Source organism: Xiphophorus couchianus, chromosome 20 (assembly GCF_001444195.1).
Source record: "Xiphophorus couchianus chromosome 20, X_couchianus-1.0, whole genome shotgun sequence".
In the NCBI taxonomy this organism is placed as follows: domain Eukaryota; kingdom Metazoa; phylum Chordata; class Actinopteri; order Cyprinodontiformes; family Poeciliidae; genus Xiphophorus; species Xiphophorus couchianus.
Genome location: NC_040247.1, coordinates 19,809,298 through 19,830,246, shown reverse-complemented (window position 1 = coordinate 19,830,246; position 20,949 = coordinate 19,809,298). Strand labels below are relative to the sequence as shown.

General features: G+C 36.8%; 1 protein-coding gene across 2 annotated transcripts; it reads right to left on the bottom strand.

Moving 5' to 3' along the window:
* Window positions 1-2,035: 2,035 nt before the first annotated feature.
* On the bottom strand, window positions 2,036-19,849 carry dgkab (diacylglycerol kinase, alpha b). Of its 2 annotated transcripts, none has more exons than XM_028004184.1 (24): window positions 19,611-19,849; window positions 19,007-19,087; window positions 16,535-16,611; window positions 15,413-15,557; window positions 14,975-15,049; window positions 14,839-14,888; window positions 14,131-14,205; window positions 13,922-14,038; window positions 12,942-13,059; window positions 12,716-12,804; window positions 11,128-11,238; window positions 10,943-11,041; window positions 10,822-10,872; window positions 9,717-9,790; window positions 9,208-9,282; window positions 9,035-9,120; window positions 8,862-8,951; window positions 8,614-8,774; window positions 8,429-8,493; window positions 8,024-8,114; window positions 6,822-6,999; window positions 6,613-6,733; window positions 6,258-6,318; window positions 2,036-2,207 (listed from the first exon to the last, which is right to left on the bottom strand). In XM_028004184.1, the coding sequence occupies exons 2-24, from the start codon at window positions 19,077-19,079 to the stop codon at window positions 2,193-2,195; spliced, it is 2,097 nt and encodes a 698-aa protein (XP_027859985.1). In that variant the 5' UTR covers window positions 19,080-19,087; window positions 19,611-19,849; the 3' UTR covers window positions 2,036-2,192. The 2 variants fall into 2 exon arrangements, with proteins under 2 accessions (XP_027859985.1, XP_027859984.1); XM_028004183.1 differs by lacking the exon at window positions 2,036-2,207 and adding an exon at window positions 4,346-5,710.
* Window positions 19,850-20,949: the final 1,100 nt, after the last annotated feature.

Here is a 20,949-nt window from a genome sequence, read left to right as displayed (position 1 = left end):
TTGTCCTCTGTCAAAAATCAAACAGTCAACTCTCCAAAAGAGGTAACAGTTAGATGATTTCACGTTCATTTTCTTTTTATATTACATTTTATGTGTTTATACTGAGGGAAAAAAGCCAAACTGTGCAAGACCAGCCCACCTTATGCATTTTAATCTACAAAATAAACTATATACATGTTATCTGTTTTATTTATTTGTCATTATAGTTGTAATAGACTCATATTCTAGTCATGCCGACCACTCAAAGCACTTTACAGTGGAACCTTGTTCTCTCAAATACACACATTGGTGGGCAATATGGGATTGAGTGTCTTGCTAAGTGGCATGTCAACATTTAGCTGGGTGTAGGGATTAGAAATTCAGAAAAACATGGATGAGGGAGTTTAATGTTGAAAAACTTGACTGATCTGCACAGAGCTTAACCTCAAATGGACAGAATACCTATGGGATAAACTATTAGCCGGACCTTCACGTCCAACAACAGTGCCTGACCACACAAAGGCTCTTCTGTAAGAATGCTGACAACATGTATTACAGCTGCAACGTTGATCCAGCAACATGATAAATCTTATGGATTAAGAATGGGGTGTCATTCAAGTTCAGTTGTTAAAGAAGGATTAAAAAATCCACCTGAACACTATATTGGCAATATGGTGTACTTTTTTATATCTTTATAGCCGGTCACATTTTTTGTCAGTTCCCAGCATAAAAATATAAATATTTTTAGAAAGCTATGACTCACATTACTGTTTTTCTGGTGTATTTTTCTTGATTTTTCATAAACAAAATAGTTACACTTGGCTCCTCTTTGTGTTTAATCAAGATTACTTTTAAATTATGTATTTAATTTAAAATAGTTTGATTTGTTTACTTCTGTCTTTAAACAGTGAAACTTTAATTTGTTTCACACTATCTCCACGAGTCTTCCCGGTGGGCACTGAGTTTTGGATTAATTTCCAAAGAGCTAACTGTGATGAAATGTCAATCTGCGTCTGCCTTACATATAAAAAGCAAAATACAAGATTGATCTAGAAGTACATCCAAAAGCTTAATCTATCATTTAAGTTCTTAAGAAATTTGGAATGAATAGCAACATTATGCTTGCTAAATGGACCTTAATGAGCGACAGAGTCTGATGCCATGTGCAATAGAAATAAAGATTCTTACTTTGACATTCAAAGTATGAGAACTACAAGCATCTGTAGTGAAGAGATGCCATCAGTACTAAAATGTCATCATTGGAAAATCTGTGCGATGGATGTGACAGCCGCAGCTGCTGACATTCATTTGTTAACATCAATTTAAGTTTCACCTAATACCCCCTATGTCATAACATCTCCACAACAACCAGACAAACCAATACTTGAACCAAATGTCCCCGGCCCTCTCTGGGGACATTTGGGTCCGGTCCAGCTTGTGGGGGGGTAAAAAAATAGTTGTCTTTTAGAGAAGCCTCGGAGAAGTGCAACCTACTCAGACAGTCTGTTAGAGGATGTAATTATAGGAGTTTGAGTGCAGCACTCTCTGTATGCAGCAAACACGTGAGACATATTATCATTCTGTCCTTTTTGCTCTGGCTCATTAGAACAAGCAGAGATCTTCTTGGTACAAAAGTGTGCACACATTTCACACCATTCCTGTTGGAGTATCACATGGTCAAGTACTTTTATAAGTGATCTTATCATATTAACAGAGTCAAATTTACCTCACTAGTAATCTAATAAAGGTTACTAACTGCAGGTAATTATCTTTGTGTAATATCTTGGACTGGCTGTCAAACATACAGTGCTGTGATGATGGGGTGTCAATAACTCTCAATGAGGTGTTCCTAAATAGTTACCATATGTTTGTCTGTCAGCTTAAGTTAAATGCGGGGAAGCGGTCCTCTAGTATAAGATTTTACAGTTTAATCAGTTAAATTAATTTGGAATTCAACCAAAATCTTGCTTATTTAGCAGGATAATATCAAACACCTCATCATACTTCTCAGTAAATGTATTTCCAATGGGGCTTTCGTCATCAAATTCACACAATATTAACACCTGAAGTGACTTTACACTTCCAAAAAACTTTATTCCTTAAGTTTTTGACAGCCTATTATAACAATACCATAATTGATCAAGGGAAAGAGCTCCTGGAGACCTTTGCAGCTTTCTTGTTGTAAAACAAAACTTAGGATGTTTTAGTGAGTCTTATTGGGCCATAATCTGGAAACAGAGAGAACATAATTTCACCATGAAACAGATTTCTGACATAGGAGTCAAAATAATAATCAGGACAGTCAGTCAAGTGCAAAAGACCACAAGCAGAAACCTTTAGAATCACTTTAAATTATTATGTGCAGTGTTTTCGTTAAGTAACTCTGTGCATGTTCACTGCAAAAGACTGGAAAAAAAGCAAGAAAAGCATGTTAAAGGACATTTGAAGGTTGCTCCAGAATATTTAGATAAAATATGAAATACTGGTACAATAATGTTCGGTCAGATGTTTGCATGTCATCGCATATTTCTTGTTTCTACATCAAACACCAAACTAACGCTGAGGTTCAAAAGTAAGACCAAGAAGATTTGGGACTGCCTTTCAGTATCATGCCAGAATCTTATGCCAAAGCCTTAAACTGATTTCACAGAAAGAAAATAAAGCTGATAGAACAGAGTACTCGATTTGAATTCAATTGAAATATAAAGAAAAACCCAGAAATTTGAGTCAGGTTGTGTGGAAAGATGAGTTAAAATCCCACCTAAACACATGCTACTTGTATAACCCTACAGGAGAGACCTTGAAGCTGTCAGCGTCAACAAAAGCTTTTCTGAAAAGTATGAATTACTTAGTTTGCTACCAGTGTCTGATATAAATTTCATGTCAATAGGTCTACTAGAAATATATGTATGGAAATATCAGGCATCGTTTCTCTCTGCATCATCTACCGTCCTTTATGTCAGAGCCTCCTCCTTTGATCCTGGCAGCCGCATCGCTCTGAACCTCTTGGGTTTTTACCTCACTATTGTGGATTACAGCCTTCCTGCTCTTCCTCCCACACTGCTGCGAAGCCTGCCTCGCTGTGGGCCGCAATGTTTGTAATAAGATTTCACCAACTCCAACTTAGAATTTCATTAAGTGGGCAGCACATGAGGTTATGCCTCCCACATGCATTCGCTGATGAATAAATGCTCAACTCGGTGAACTGATTCAGCCGCTGCTAACTTATGATATGCGGCATACTTTAATTGAGCGTGCTTTAAACTTTGAAATTTGCTCGGCTCGGTGGGAAACTGAAAACTTTCTGAAAAGTGTGAAAATAATAAATGTATAGCTTTAAAAGTGACTATCTACTAGAGGGGTGTCCAAAGTGTGGGCTGGGGGCCATTACTGGCCCTTGAAATTATTTTGTTTGGTTCCTAACCACAAGTACAGAATGGTAAAAATTGGGCTAACAAAACAAACAAAACAATTGATAACCCAAAGAAATTGTAAACTGTCTATTTTTCTTTTAATAAGGTAACAGTCCAAATCCCTTCTTATGTTTTGGATCTTTAATGATATACGGATTTTATTTTAAAAAATTATTTTTGTTGAGCAGGTAAAGCTAAAAAAACAAAGAAAGAAAAAGCAAAGAAAAAAATCACAATCTAATTTCAGTATTTTTAGTTTAATGAATTTTGTGGCCCACCAGTAAATTTAGATTTGCCACTTTTGGAACCCGGGCAAAAGGTTTGGACACCACTAATCTACATACCTGAATAAAATATGCAATCAACAACCAATATATCTGGTAAACATTAAGTAAAAATGCATGGATAATTTTGTATGTAAAAGTAGTTTTTTTAATTTTAACACATCAGAGATCATATCTAATGCATTAGTAAACTTCTGGTAACAACACGATAAATAAATGTAAACTATTTTAAAATTATTTCAATCTTCCTCTGACAAACCCAATCTTTAATTTGAGTAAATTTCTTTCAAAATAAGGAAATATTTTTATTAATAACAGAGTTATTAGCACCCATAGCAATTCTTTAAAAAGAAATGTAATATATTTATTTATATTTTTCTTTTCAAAGTTGATAAAAGTTAGCAGGAATTTATTACTAATCTTTAAATTCTTGTTTCCCTGAGCACAGTTATGACATGACAGGTTTATCTGACACTAATGGTGATCTTACAGTTTGTGCAGCGCTTTGCTTAACTACAATGTGCGAACGGAAAAAACTTTGACTCGTCAACAGCAACGTAAAAAAAAAATAATCCACAGAGTGGCATGTTGTGGTCACTATGGTAACCATCAAACGCGTACTTGACTGCAACTCTCTGCTCGCCATCTGTAAGAAAGGACCAATTGCTCTCCCGTTGGCAAAAAATAAAATTTGTTGAACAATGTATTGAGAATGAATGTTCACAAAACCAAAAAACACAAATATTTTTTAGTCTGGGATTCTTTTCCTGTATTATTTATTTTAGCGTAGGATGAAGATGCTTTTGTAAAATAATATTTTCAGTACTTTTTAAACATTTGTACCAAAGGAGACAATAAAGGTGACCATCAGTGTTGAAGCTGTGGTGTTGTATGAAAGATTGAGATAATGAAGAGAGTCAAAACCTAATGAATTCAGGGACTGGAAGGAAGAATGAAACCATTACCAGCTGGCTTAATCCCTTTAGAATGATTTCAGTACATCTTTCAAATCTGACGTTGCACCAGGTTTATTGAAAAGGAAAACAAACACCAGAAACATTTAAATGACAGATACACAGTTTGATATTTAACATAATACATAAATGCACACGTACTCAAAAGTGCACAAGTAACCTATATATTCAAAACAGGACTTGCATTTGATTGATAAGAACAAATAATTTACAACGTTCCAAAAAAAAAAATAATCACATTTTGGCTTCATTCCTCCACATTATGGCATAACTTAATTTCCAGAAATATTGAATGTTTTTGTAAAAGAGCATCACAATCTTATTGACTTTGTAAAAGTAAATCATCAAGTAATTTACATCCATGAACCCCTACAACTCGTCTAATTTGTACTAAATATGGAGGAATGCCGTTTTAGAAAAGCAACATTTAAGCAAGCTCTACCTCATAAGCAATACAACCCAGACATTGAGAAGAGCATATTTCTTAAGTAAAACATTGGCATCGTTGTTGACTTTCCTTATGTTAAAGGGATAAACACTGACGGTGAGTTTTATGAAGAGTGAGCGAGCTGCCGGGAGAACCTGGAGGCCGAGACAAGGCCGCTTCACTACAAGCTGCATTGAGAACAGAGGAAACCTGACGATACACCACTGTAAACATTTTTTACCACAGACCATTATCACAACATAAAATAGACACAGTGAACTCATATTCCTCTTTAGTGTAGGGAATATTTTACGGTTCCATTTACAAACACAGGTTGAATTATATTTAAATTGGCACACAGAAGCAGCAATTCAGACTCAAGACATGCAAGGTTACAGTTGTTTCAAGTAGTTCAAGCGGGTAAATTAAAACCACGTCAGGGAAAGAACACAAAGAACACACAGGATAAAACACAGTCACTTATGTTCAGTGTCAGCGTTTAATACTCAGCTGTGACCCCCTGCAGACCGGCCGATGTGGCAGATCCGATGTCTACTTGAATTGAAAGAAGCTGGTCGGTTTGGTGGGTGCAGCCATGAGCATAGTAGCTTGGCTCTTGTGAGTTATCTGAATCTGAAAATACAAGATGGACAACATTTTTGTGTCTACTTATTTAAAATGTCTTTTTAAAACCAAAAGGGTGTGTTCTGAACTTTGTAGTAAAATTGCTTTGCATTTTGTCATTGTTTGTGTGTCACTCTTCTAATTCCCGAAAAATCCAAATCCAAATGTAAGAAAATGTTTTGTGTTTTTTTCTGCGAGTCTCAATGTTATGAAAAAACCTTAAAGTAATCTTATTGCTAAGAAACGTCTCAACATTATTGAACATAACTTAACAGTTTTGCAGCAATATTCAATGTTTATTTTTGTTTCTTCTTTTAGTTTGTTTTCTTTTTTCTTTGCATATATTCCTCTAATTTCAGTTTTGTATTTGAGAAGTTATTTGTAGTATTGCCTTGTGATTTGTACAATCATTCAATAAAATTGTTCTTTGCTGACTGCGAAACCAATTTCCCTTTGAGGAAATAAAATTATCTTATCACGTTACAGACATTAACTATTTAGTGTTGGTCTATCACATGAAATCTCAATAGAAATGAGAACATTTATAGTTACTCACCTCACACGGCGGCTGCATCCAGGGCTCCCCGTCAATCTGCATGGGCAGAGCTTTGGTTGTGCTGCACATGGAAATTAAAGACAGCAAAACGTAAACACAGTAAGTCGTAATAATATTTGAAAATACAGCAAAAAACAAGCAAAAACAGGAAAAACCATAAGACATTTGTAAGGAAAAGAAATCAGGTCCCAATCAGCATTTACTTATTTTCAGGATCAACAAAGCAGAGCAGCCAGTCAACCTCAGAGGAGGAGGAAACAATAACTATAGACCATTTTGTTCATTCTGATGTCATCAATTGTTTTTAGGACACAGATAAACTAACAGGAGTTCATTTTATCTTTAAGTTTCAAACCTGATGGTGATTTCGGAGGTCTGCGCCAGTCGGTGCCCGGCGCTTTTCAGTCCAGTGTAAATCTGTCCCATCTCCAAGACTCCTTCCAGCCCCACCACCTCGAAACGTTTATCGCTTATATCTAAAGTAAAGCATGAAATAAACCAGTACAGATTTAAACGGGTTTCTCGGACACTACTGGAGCCGAACGGTCGCTTAAAGAGACTCACCTTGTGTGGCTGTTTTGAGAAGTTCATGGTCGGTGATGAGTTCACTGTGCACCGCTTCAGGAGCGCCATCAGTTTTCTTAGACTCACCCCAGAGGTTGGAGCCGCCGTGCATGCTGGGTATGTTGAGGACGGCTATGCCCTCTAAAGAATTGCCCAGGTTCAGAGGTTTTCCACAGCACTATGGAAAACCAAAGACAACGTAGAAGGATATCATCAGCAAGCAGCTGCATTGAAACATCCGCCATATCCACATCAATATCAGCTGCACCAATGTGCAAAGAGGCTGGTTTGTGCTGAGCAATAAAGCTCACAGCTGTGACGAAGTACGCTCACCTTCAAATTCTGCATGTCGACTAATTCCCGGTAGAATAAAGTTGTGAAATATTTTAAGCTGCAATGCATTTCATAAATGCAAAATATATTTTTATTGCTGTGAAAGAGAAGCACCACTGAAGAGGAAAAGGTGCTAGCTTCTGTTTTAGAAAGTTTATATCTGTGTTTTTTTCGCTGATCACTGTGAGCCTGGATTTTGTGACCATTTTCATTGCACTGTGTGTAAATTATGCTGTCAGATTAAACATATTGAACAGGACTGCAGATCCTCTTACACAGAGAGGCTGTACCTGACGGGGAAGGCACAGAAACCTCTCAGATATACAAGAATGTGTATCTGTTTCTGGAGAAATATTCTGCTGCAGACACGATACATTTGGAATTAGTTTTAGGTACGGTAACTACAGGTGGGTGGATCAATACAAAATATCTATCATATCAATAACAATACAGTACTTTAATTTCAGATTCCCTGTTGACATTTTATTTTATATTTGTATTGTAATTTGCTTTGATTTGCTCTCAGATCATTTTATTTTTTTTGCTCTTTGTTTATTTAGGAAACAATGCATACAAATTTGTTTTGTTTTTCTATTATTTTCTGTTTATCATGTAAGCATGTTAAAGTATTTCGTAGACACCTATAAACTATCTAAATTTTGTCCCAGGTTTTAACAAAATAATTGAAGGGAAAATAAAACACAAATGTCTAAAAAAGTCAGAGGTTTGATGATGTGCGATACTTAAATATCAGCTATTGGAATAGGTGATACTGACCCTGTTTTTATTTTGTATAATATCAGAATATCCAGTATCGAACACCTCTAACTGTGAAAGCGGCAGAGTCTGATTTAAGTTCAAACTCTTACCGTAATGCTGAGACAATCCTTCAGATTCTTGCAGGAGGATGAGAAGGACTCAGAAGTAGCAAACTCAAAGTACATAAGCTTGTTCTTCATTCTTGGGGGAAAAAAAAGAGAAAATGTTTTCAATTGTTTCCTGACTCAGTTTTAGTAACAGAGATTTACATGAAATTTTTACTTTTATTGTATTTAATGTAAACATAAATTACCAAACACAAATCCTGAACATGTTGAATCACAAGATCTAAAACAGAAAACCAAGGCCTGATCAGGATTGGTTCAGGATCTTGTGGTATCCTGAACCAATCTTGTGGTTCAGGATACCACAAGATTGGTTGAATTTTGACTCATCTAAACCCAGAATAAAGAGGGCAATTGAGGATAATAACGCCCTTTTACGAGAGTCCTCACCGGCTGTTGAACTTTTGTGGATGTTTCTCTCTCATGGAGTGAAAACGATGAGCAATGGAAGCATCCTGCACGCATGTACACACATTCACTTTTAATTAAATCACATTTTAGCTCAAATCTATGAGCGCAGCAGCAACAGTTTGTGTTTGAGGGCACTGCATGAATGATTGTGTGATGCCCCTCACCACTCCAATAGAGAAATAGTTATTCATGATCTCGTATGGGACGGGGTCTCCTGCATCCTGTGGGTTTTTCGGCGTCACCTTGATGCTCCAGCGATCCAGAGGGATCTGCTGACTGTCTTTAACCTCCTTCAGGGTTTCCTTCAGGTCAGACCCCTCGTATCCTTGCCAGATTTACGAGAAGAGTTTCAACTTTAATCCCCATTTTTGAGCTACATATGCTTGCAGCGGTTCACGTTTAGTTTTTTTACCTCCTCCCCAGCGTAGGCAGCGAGCCATGTCGTTCCCAGTTCCCAGGGGAAGCACAGCAACCGGAGGATGCACTGAGATGTTCATTTTATCTGAAATCACAAGTATTTCATTATTTCTGTAAAGTGTCAGCTCTTCCAATCTTCTCTTATAAAGTCAGAAGGATTCATAGCACCTATAGCATCCAGGAGCCACCCGACTGTGCCGTCTCCCCCACACACCAAGATGTTAAAGTGATGCAGATTTCGAAAGAAGTGCAATCTAAAAGAACAAATTTTGCATTTATTTTTTTTAAAAATCCTTTAAAAGATGCACATAATGAGCTTGTACATCGCTGGTTCACTGTACCCTCTAATGGGACCGCCGTTGTTTAAGTTGTAAACCTGACGTGGGTTCAGCAGGCCCTGGAACTTCCTGAGAACTCTGCACAAAACATCAGGCATGAAAATGTCCATCACTATTAAACTGAGGTCAGCCCACATGATAAAGCAGCAACACAGTAAGTAAAAACATGGAGGATCTATTCAATTCCAGGTACATCTAAAAATTTATATTAGGAAAAAGTTCAATATTTTTGTCTCTCGAAAGTGAAACTCATTATCAAAATTCATTACACAAAGTGAGATATTTTTAGCCTTTTTTTTGTAATTTTGATAATTATGACTTACAGAAAATGAAAACCCAAAATTGTGTCAAAACATTTTAACATTGTCATAAATTTAAATATATCACCAAGTTTAGTTGCTGTAAGTGAGTTTCACTTTCTGAAATGACAAAAAATATTTGACTTTCCTAATTTTTTAGATGTAGGTGTTCACTCATAGTTTGTTGAACTGAATTGTTTCTGAGTTGCTCACCGTTCACCCTGCTTCCCTCCACTTTTAGGATTGACAAATACCAGCAGAGGATGGGTCCCGAGAATATTAGCAATCTGAAAAAGGCAGAAGAAATTCAAACGCTTTTCAGTAATCTGAAAAGCACAGGATTAGTTAGGATATTGGATAAATGTGTCTGTTTACATACAGCCATGGACAGCAGCTTACATACACTTTCGTTTTCACAGTGAACATACTGTATATCACAATATGCAGCTTTAGTGAATTTCTAACACAAGAATTGTATGGCAAAGCTAGAAATATTTTGGATTTTCCACAGTGCATCAAAATTTTGAGCACAGACTCAAATACATCCCCACTAGTATCTGGATTGATGTCCTTCACCTGAGTCACAACTTTTGTAGCTTTCAACAAGCTTCCAGAATATTTCTGATTACATATTTGACATTTTGTTGCCTCGAATAATTTAATTGACTTATTTCCAGTCTGTTAAATTGAGTTCAGAGTAACTCCAGAAGTCTGTAAAAAAGATTTATTCTTTTCAAAATCAGTTTTGGGATCATTATCCCACCAGAACATTTAGTGATGTCTCAGTTTCAAGCATTTATTTGTTGATTTGGGGTGAGGTGGAAGAACATATACAGACTCTCAGCATGATTCTGCCACTGCTGTGCTTCATAGTTGATTCAGTGTTCTTAGGTTATAAAACTTCACTTTGACTCCTTAAATAATACTTCTTGTATGATTTACATACAAGAAGTGTGACAAGAATTATAAATCATACAAGAAAAACAATGATTTTTTAAGCTAAAATCATTGTTTTAGCTTAAAGTCTTCATTTTGGAGCAGGTGATTCTTTCTCAGTCGGTACTCTCCATGCCAAGGTTAAACTCACGTAACTGTGGACGGGAATATGACTATTTCAGCTGTTTGTAGTTTAATATACACCTAATGTCAGATGGTTGAAATACAAAAGGGCGTTCCAACAATGCAATGATCCCAAATACAGAGCAAAACTAATTTCAGTTGGGGAAAAAGAGGCTAACATTAACAATAAAAGCTCTACCAGAGGCAGTGGTATTGAGACGATAAATTGCGATGCTGAACAGATTCAGTGGTACCAGACCTGCAGGATGTGGCCGTCAGGAGTGACGCTCAACAGGTTGGTGTCTTCCTCCTGCAGCACCAACAAAAAGTCAACTGCAAGGATCGTAAATGTAAAGCGAAAACGTGTTTTCTCATTTTACCTTTGAGACGGGGTAGATGACCCATGGCGGCAAAATATGATCCTTCAGTTCGCCACAGTCACATTTCGGTACACCGGGCACAACACACTCATCATGGCGCTTAAAAATAAACCAGATTTGGTTACCAAACACGACCCTGTCTACCTTCAGGTTTTATGCCAAAGTATCCAAAGAATCGTCCTCACCATCTCCTGGCACCACACGCAGTGCTTCCCTGCTAAAGTTTTGATCTTCTTGAAGCAGACCTGACACTTAGTGGCGTTACAGTCCGCTTTGATCCAGTCATGAGTTGCTTTCTGAAGTAAAACAAAAGTATTCTGTTGCATTTTCATTTTATTCATTTAAAAACTGATGGGTCTGGAAGTTCATGTTCTAAATAAATGATCAAACTAACTTAAAAGAGTCATTACAGACCAGCTGTGGAAGGTTTGGGCAGCTCCGATTTTACATTTTTTGATAAACATTCACCTTGTGAAGATATGTGAAAAATGTGAACCACTCGAAAATAATAATCTTTTTATAGAATCAATTTTATCTTTCACTGAAAAACCCTACACCACATTGATTCATTGTGGAAAAAATACCTTATGAAGAAATAATTGTTCTTAATAATATCCAACAATTGCACAATTATTGGCATCTCTGCTGCCAATACCTTTGTCAAAGTCCCTTTTGCCAACAGGACAGTATGTTGTCTTTTATTTTAAATTTAATTCTCAGTTCCATCAACAACATTTACAGCAAAATTAAGAATATAATACAGCGAAAAGAACATCATGAAACAAAGAAATAAAAGAAAAAATGTATGACAAATCAACTGTTTTTAAAAGCAGGTTTATTGATCCTGCTTTTTATCCTGAACTTTTCCTTTAACATTTCATAAAGTTGCAGTATAAATGTAGAGGTCTTTGACTTTCTCTTGGCTAAAATTTTCTCTAAATCTACAACGTGTGAAGAGTCAGGCTCTCATTAACAAAATATCAATATGGTTTGATTTCTTGCATTTTCCTTGAACGATGGAACTGAACTTCCCCACTAGAAACACTAAAAGCTCCAGTAAAAATCACACCAGAGCTTAAAAACTCTGAAAAAGCATAAAAAGTAAAGCATAATTCTAAAAAATCTTTTAGTTTCATGTATTTTAGAGATTACTAACAATTGTAACCATTATTTCTTAACATTGATTTTCTTACCAACTGAATGAACTAAATTAAATGTTAGATTTTTGTGTGTCAACACAACAGTTAAGCCTTCTTTTTCTCTTTTAAATATTTTCACCAGGCGTGCCAACAAATGAACCCACTGTACACACAACACCATTAAAGCAGGTTTCTAATACTCCTTCCTCCTGAAGACAAAAGCACGTCTGTTCGGCCCACTGCTGAGGTCTGCAACATGACTCTGTAAAAACCTGTAAGCTGTGGCACTGACGCCACACGCTGAAAAGGAGATGGAGCAGAATATTGTCTGTCCTTATGCAGAATTAGGACATTTACCAGCTGCACAGAGCAGACTGTACCAGCTGTAATCCGCACTTAAAAAACACTGATGGGCTGCACTGGCTGACTAATACACTATTATGGTCTCTGTAGTCAAAGTGTTTACAGATGCTGTTGGGTAAAAAACAAGAAGTGAGGCAACAATACTGTCTTAAACACATCTGGAGCTGTGATTTAATATAAAATTGAAATTCACTTATAAACAAAGCTGGAAAGCAGAAATAAAACCAAACTGGTTGAAGTGGAAATAAAAAGTGAGGTTTGTGTTCCTTACGCCAATTTCCTCTTTGGTTTTGACGAAGGTCCGAGCGCATGGCTCAGGATTCTTGTTGGCACACTGGTTGTGGACAGTGTAAGCACAACCTACAAGATAAAACAACAACAACAACAACAAACAAACAAGAGAGCCGCTTACAGAAAACACATGGACACATCAGCAGACCAGGTAAGAAAACCTGAAGGAGCTTGGCTGCCCCCTGCTGGCAGCTGCGAGCTCTTACAGTTGCAGTAGAGTCCTTGCTTGCCGAGGCCGAGCAGCATGTTCTCACACACGCCGCAGTAGGTGGGTTTGTTGAAATGTTTCAGCCTCCAGATGTGCTGGCCGTCCTTCTCAGTCATCTGTGGGTGACGAAGGAAGAGGAAGAAGCAAAGTTACTGACAAAAGAAAAACACTTCTGAAGAGTTGAGTCCTGAAATGAACCGGATTGAGTTTTTAGACTCAAGGCCACATTAAAGGAGCAGCTCAATACATTAGAGAATTACCGAAACCGAGTTCATTTCAGTAATTAAATTCAAAATGTGGAACTCGTGCACAGCGTAATCTTGTTCAAATATAAAGACTTTCAGCTAATGAATGACTCATTTTCTCAGGCAATTAGAATATCACCTAAGATCTATAAAAATAGTTTTTTAATAACAAAATAACAGGTAATATATGCACTCCGTATGTTATCTGGGCTTCTTCTGCAACTTTTCTTCCATTAAACTTTCAAGTAATATGAAAGCTCAAGCTACACTTTTTTCATGACTGTGTAGAGCGCAGGCGTCAAACTCCAGTCCTGGAGGGCCACTGCCCTGCAACTTTTAGATGTGCCTCTGCTGCACCACACCTGAATAGAATAATTAGGTCATTAGCAAGGCTCTGGAGAACTGATCTACACAAGGAGGAGGTAATTAAGCCATTTCATTCCAGTGTTTTGTACCTGTGGCACATCTAAAAACTGCAGGACAGTGGCCCTTGAGGACTGGAGTTTGACACCCCTGATGTAGACTAAAACATAAAGTCTGTCCATTTTCTAAAAAAATCTATTTTTACTTGCCTTACTTAATATTTACATTTTACGATAACCAAATATTTTCATTTCTATTTTTAAGCCATAATCACCAAAATGAACCTAAATAAAAGTCTGGAGCATATCACTGTACGTTTCCAAAACTTGAGCTTTACAAATTTTACTGAAATAAATTAAATAAGTCTCACCCTCAGTCCAAGCAGTACAAGCAGAGGCACATTGTTCATGCCTCCCTTGACCCATTCCTCCAGATTGACAGTCCCACTTTCGTCAACATCTATTGCAGTCATCATGTCTTTGAGAACCTAAAACATAATTTTATCCAGTTATAAACAGGACATTTATACTTCATAGTACACATATTAAGGGAAGCAAAGAATAGAAACAGAAGTTATACTGGTCTCAGTTCAGTCACGTCCCAGCCCAGGTAATCAGCGGCTCGCATCATCTGTGCAATTATACGATCCACTTCCTGGAGATGAGACCATTCTGGTGAGTTTTTACATAATCTTATCCATCTTAGTCAGTGTGCAAAAACAGATCTGACACAAAGATTAGAAACAAAAACAGCCAGAACATCCAGTGTAGGAAGGAGTAAAAATTAAAAGTGCAACATTCCTCAAAAGAAGGGTTAAGGTCTCTGATGCAGAGATTGGATTTCGACTTTTCAGTATTTAAACTGACCAATCAGAGATAGTCGAGGGAGTACTGGTTAATTTTGATCTCTGGTCGATTGATACTTGGAGTACTTAATTAAAAACTACAAGCAGGTGGATAAATGGTTGGTTAAATGGTCTTATCTGACTATATATTTCCATAAAATTAACATAGGTGCTGTTAATTAATGCATTTGTAGACACATAATAATGTGAATTCTTAGGTTTTCTGCATTAAATGACTAATAAAGTCTTATTTTCCTGTATTTCACTGCATTGTTGATAACAAGTCACAGCTGATCAAAGGAAAGAAGATTATTTAACCAGTGGGTGATTGATTAGTGCATCTCCAATAATTTTGTTTTTAATTTATAACTAGTGTAACTTGAAAATTAGTAAATATGTCTCTTCCTTTCCTATTAAAGCATAAAGTTCCCAATCATACTTACAGAACTGTCCAAGAGTCCATTTCCATCTTTGTCATAAAGTTTGAAGGTAACTGGAACCAAACAAAAAGCTGTGAGTCATTTCTGCACAATCATTTTTAATTAATCTGTTCTAGAGTAAAACGTGAACTGAACCAACACTCAAGCTTTTCCCGTGGCTGTCCTTCCTCCAGCACTGAGAAGTAGCAGGAAACGTCACGAAGAAAAACCCCACCTGAAAGGACAGACACTGTGCAGCAACTGGAAAACTTCAATTCATTACATGAGGTTAAAACAAGACAACTTCACTTTTAGACTTTAAAGTTTTTGTAAAATAGGAGAAAACATCACAGTTAGCTTTCTGCTAGTCAATGAAATCGGTGCCTGCGGGCACAAAGTCTTCATGTGACACAAAAACAAAAAAAAGCAAAAGTAAAACCAACAAACGAGTGGGGCACTGAGCAAACTGTCTCCATAGCATTCCTTTATTTGATCTCCTTAAGGAAATACTGAGAATCCCAGTCATGCATAAACAGCAGACATTTAATCCTGATGTCCCTTACTTGCAGAAAACATTTCAGGTATTTTAATGAATTACCTCCATGAGGCGTGGACCTTTTTGGAGACCCGTCTTGCTCTGCTTGTTGAAAATAGTTAAAGAGCTTTTGGCAGAAGTTTGGAGGGAAGCACTCCACTTCCAGGTAAGTCTTCAGGAAGAGAGAGAAGCCCTCCAGACAGAGGCACTGAGGAGAGACACAGGGTCACATCCACACTCACACTGAGTCCACAGGTCTGTTACAACAACCAGAATAAAAAATCATTTTTAATTTAAATTCAAAACACGGTGACTGCATTCAAGCAAATAGATAATTACTGCTGTCACAATGACAAATGTTGCTGGGGAAAAAAATTGCCCTAGAAATAATTGTGATGGACGATAATATTGTCATTTTGAGACCATTTTCAACTAATATCATCACAATGGCAGAATAACGCAAATATCAAGCACCAAAAAAGTTTAATTCCTAAAGAACATTTACAACTGGAACTGGAGAAACATTTTAAATATACAAAATAAATAAACAAAAACAACCGAAACAACAATAAGTAAATTAGATTATGAAGTGCTCACTTTAATTTAGCATGCAATTAATTGATTTATTGTTTATTGTGACAGGCTTAAAGTTAATATTTAAAAACATTAATTGAATCAAATTTCCCCTTATAAATATTTCTATAAATTATCAAGAAATGTAATTATAAAAATTCTGTGTCTAAATTGAATCACATTCTCTAAAGATTTTGTAGTACACCGCATGTCTAAATGTTTTGTTCTGATCCCTGTATGAGACCAGATAACTGAAAAATTCCACTAAAATAACTTTTATGTGACATTAGTTATGAAACTGGAAACATCCTGTAGTGGTTTTGCTCCAAGTAGTACAAGAAAAAGTGCTAAAGTACCAAATAGGGAGAAGATCAACAGTCACATGACAAATCAATATTCACTTGTGTGTTAAAGCAAACATTAATCACACATTTAACATCTGGTTTTAGACAAAGTGTTTTTCCAAAATTCAGAATTGGTGGATTTAGTCTGAACTCGGATGGATGGATGGATGGATGGATGGATGGATGGATGGATGGATGGATGGATGGATGGATGGACGGATGGACGGATGGACGGATGGACAGACTGATTAAAAAAATCATTGGTTACCTCTCCAGAAGTGTGCTTGGCGTATCGGCCACCTGGATGAAACTCCTTAATCACATCTTTGACCCTCAAGCCGCTTTCTGCAAGGAGGATTTTGGAGACGTCCAAGTGATAAACTTCAAATGAATGTTAACTTTTCTGCATCTGAACTGATTATAACAAATCCTACAATACAACTGAGTATGTCTAATTGCAAATCCAAATCAGACACATGGTTTGTTCTTGTTAAAGCAGCAACTAAAAGGTGGGAATATCAGTAAGTGGGGCCATGAATAAACTGTGTGTGGGGGGGGGTTATAAAACATTCCTTTGGGTCCCACAGTCTGAGCAAACACACACCGCCTCTGAGCACATGGTACATGTAATTATCTATTCATTCATTATCCAGCGTCCAAATAAAGGCCTACAGACCCATTTCATTTCTACCAAAGCCTTTGAGTAGACAGAGTATTTTTAGATCGGTGCAGCTTCCCCGTCAAGAGGTCCCATATAATTCGGCATTAGCTGTGACCCCAGAGCCGCAGCGTTCACTTGCAGTTTAATGGCTTCTCCAGAGAAGGTGAACGAGAGTTGACGTGTTCACAGTTCACCCAGTCAGACGGCGCTGGAGGCCGCCGTCACTTTTAACAGGATTTAATGGCCGATCTGATGGATGTGTGGACTGGTCTCGTCTGAATGGACTTTGCTCACCTCGCTTATCTTAATTAGCATTTATGGACCTTTCCTAATACTGGACTGTTTTCAGTCTGTGAAAGTGCAGGATTACTGACCTATTTGGACACTCGCACAAAGAGAACGGTGGGTGTGTCCACTCTTGCCGTATATGTGAGGTTTTATTCAGCTCTTATTGAGCAGCTTACACCAGTTTACACTAATTCACAAAAGTAATCAAGCCCCACTTTGAACTTTTTCAAACTTTTCTTAAATTGCAACCAATATAATAGTTTTGGGTTTCTCATTATAGTTTAGTTTTATTTGGTTGTGATTTTTCGTTTGCCTAATTCAGTTTTTAGAGTGTGTTTGCTAGTTTTTATTAGTTATATGTTGCTTAGTTTTGGGTTAATTTCTATCATTTATAGTAGTACTTTTCATTTATTTTTACTTTGACCTATTTGAATCCTGCACCTAAAAATGAACCAAATTGTATTGTATTGTGATTGTGTACATATCAATTGGGTAATGAATACTTTACAGAAGATACCATTTTCAAAAAAATTATTCAATTATTGTTGATCAACCTGGTACGTTCTCCCACTTTTGCTGTCGCCATTGTGCTGCCAGGAGGAGTAGGGAGAGCCGTAATTTATCAACAGCTGACGTAAACTGCTTGTGCGGGGGGAAAAAAATCTATTTCATACCAGTTGAAAAGGCTAATAAATAGATTAATAAACACAAAAATGAATAATATCTAAAATTTCAGTATATTTTAGTTAGTTTTATATAAAGGCACAATATAGTTCGAGTCAGTTTCAGTTTTTCCCCATTAATTACCGTTTTTATTTATTTCAGCTAACAAAAATGTTTTCTCAATTTCAGCTTTCCTTATTTTGTTAGTTTTAGCTAACCTTGGTTGCAACCACAATTCTCCAAGTAGCATCTAACAGTGAGTTAGAGGGGAAATGACTTTTTTTCTTAGCCCCCCAGAATCAGTCCTTGGAAACGCTTTCACTGCAATCAGACCTGCACATCTTTTAGGTGATGCCTATGACAGCTTTGCACATCTAGACATAGATATTCCTGACCATCCTTTTCTGCAAAAACAGTGTGGAGAGCTTCCGCAGATATTGATTTTGAAAACTTGCTACAGGTTCTCAATTACATTTGAAGATGCACTTTGACTGGGCCATTCTAACACACTGCAGAAACATGAAATCTTACCATTTTCCCCTCTAGTTTCTAGTGCAAATATCTTATTACACTTGAAATAAGACAAAACTAACTTTTTAGCAAGATACAGAAGCTTGTTTTAAGTCTTTTTGTCTTTAATATTGACAAAAAAGTACTTGTTTCACTGGCAGATTATTTAAAAAGATAAAAAAAATATTTTTCCATGCTCCTCCTGAGCTACTAAGGGCCTGACAGCTGATTTTCTGAATAAAACTCTCCTCACTTTAGATGGAAGACCATGTGATGGTAAGTTTGCTGTGGTGTCCTTCTCTTTCCATCAGATTATATTGAACAGTACTTCACTTTATTATAATCTAAACATGCGTTAAGCTTCTCCGTAGAGCAGCTGTATTTACACTGAGATTAAATAAAAACATGTAACTACTGAAGGCAGCTAAAAGGGTGTTTATAGTGAAAATTGCTACATAAGCATGCAACATAAACGCATATAATTACATAAAAATAAGTTGAAGTTTGATAATAAGTGAAACAAAAACATCAATCAATCAAAAATGTAACCATTTTTTAATATAATTTTACAAACTTGAGTGTATTTATTATTGCCATAGATGTAAGAAGAGAGCTCACCTTCCATGTAATGCTGCAGCTGGATAAAGTCCACAGGAGTCAGGGTACCTTCTGTGTCATCAGCTGAGGCCATGATGGTCCCTGCAGGGAAGACAAGACAGAAACCAAACAATAACCAGACAGTCAGCGGTCTGACAGAAAAAGCATCAGATTTAGTTCCTCCCTGCTTGTCTGTTACATGAACTGGTTTGTCTCCATTCCAAGCACTGCAGCATAAAAGTGGTATGTGAAACACGCCTCTTTTCAGGGATAATAATCTGCCAACTGAAAGTTTTTTTTTCAATCAGTAGTGTTAATCAAACCAGACTGTGTAGCCTGGATATCTTTGTTTTCATGTCTTAAAAGTTGCACCAGGCTGCTGAACTGATGCACTATTAACCAGGAGCTGCAGATAACAATAATAATAATAATAAACAAAACCAACCCCAGCACCAACAGGTTGGCAAGCTGCTTGAAAAATGTGATGTCCCATTATCTTAATCATCAACTCAAGCTGAAGATAAATCAGCAATTAAAGCCATCCTTTGAAAGGGGGGCGCATCCATCAGAGAGGATTATAATGTGAAAGCGGAGTGACTGGCAGTGGCAGGGCCTTTAAACTCACCGGGATAGCGCTCCGTCAAAGTCACACAGGTGTTCAAGCAGGAAGAAAGGCTGAGCCCTCCAGGACTCTCCCGGAAACTTGACTCCGTCTCTCGGAACCAAACCGCGTCGGAAGCGCGTTAAAACACTGTCCCAAGCGCGGATAAAGTCAGCAGGGAGCTCTGGTAGCGCGGCTGCCTGATCCTTGTGGATGAATTTCAGCCGCAGTATTAGCGGGCAGAGCCAGAGGGATTAAGAATGAACGGAGGAGGAGCTTCCAGCGACATAATTACAGTTAGTGGCACCACCCAGGCCCCGCCACCGACCTCACGCCCAAACACACCATACTTTATTTCTTCTCACTACTATTCGGTGCCATTTGGCCATTGCAAATTTATATAAAGTATTGTTTTTCTTGATTTTATTATTTAATGTGATACAGGGCTTGTTAGACAACAAGAAAATTATATTGCTGAAAGTCTTTGTACTACAGGGATCAAATATCCACCATGTTACAGGCAGAGCTGGATAGAGATTAGTTTAGTGAGTGACATTTACTTGAGTCCATTTTTGGAAAAAAAAAGAATAATAATAATTTTAGGAGGTTTTTGGGGTTTTTGTTTTTTACTAAATTCTACTTTCTATTTTTACTTGAGTATTTTATTATGAAGTATTGGTATTCGGGTGTAAATCTTCTAGAGGACTTTTTTTGGTATAGGGAAGTCACAGGTAAAAGATGAGATGAATTAAATTAATTTTAACCCACTTTTTCCACTCTATTTCTATTCAAATCTAGGTTAAAATTTAAATGCATTGTAGTTCTTTTTCTATGTCATATGAATTAAAAATAAAAAATATATATAATTGTAGTTCCCTTTTCACCTTTTTTTGTTTGTAGTATGACCGCTAAAAACAACTTATTACTAAGTAGTTCAGACCTCAGTATTTCAGACTTCATGGAAACCTAATGCTCTTATCCTTATAAATATTATAAAGAATTGTTTCTATTTAAAGAATTAAAATAGCCACTCAACCCTGAAAGAATAAAAATATAAACAATAGATGGATTGATGTTTTAAATGATTAAGCTATTAAAAATGTTGCTAATTGGGGTATTTTAAAAATTTGCTATAATAACTGAAATAGCATTCTGTTCGCATTGAAATAGCAATGCATTTGTGCATTATTTTTTACAAATAATTTAACTGGCTGCAAGCCATTACTCAGAAAAAATTACGGTGCTTTTTAAACCTGACAGTGTTTTTAAAAAAAAAAAGAAAGAAAGAAAAATGTTAATTGAGACACTAGAGGGCGACATATTTGTAAAGTGCAGATGGGGGTGGCAGTAGAAGAAGATGCGC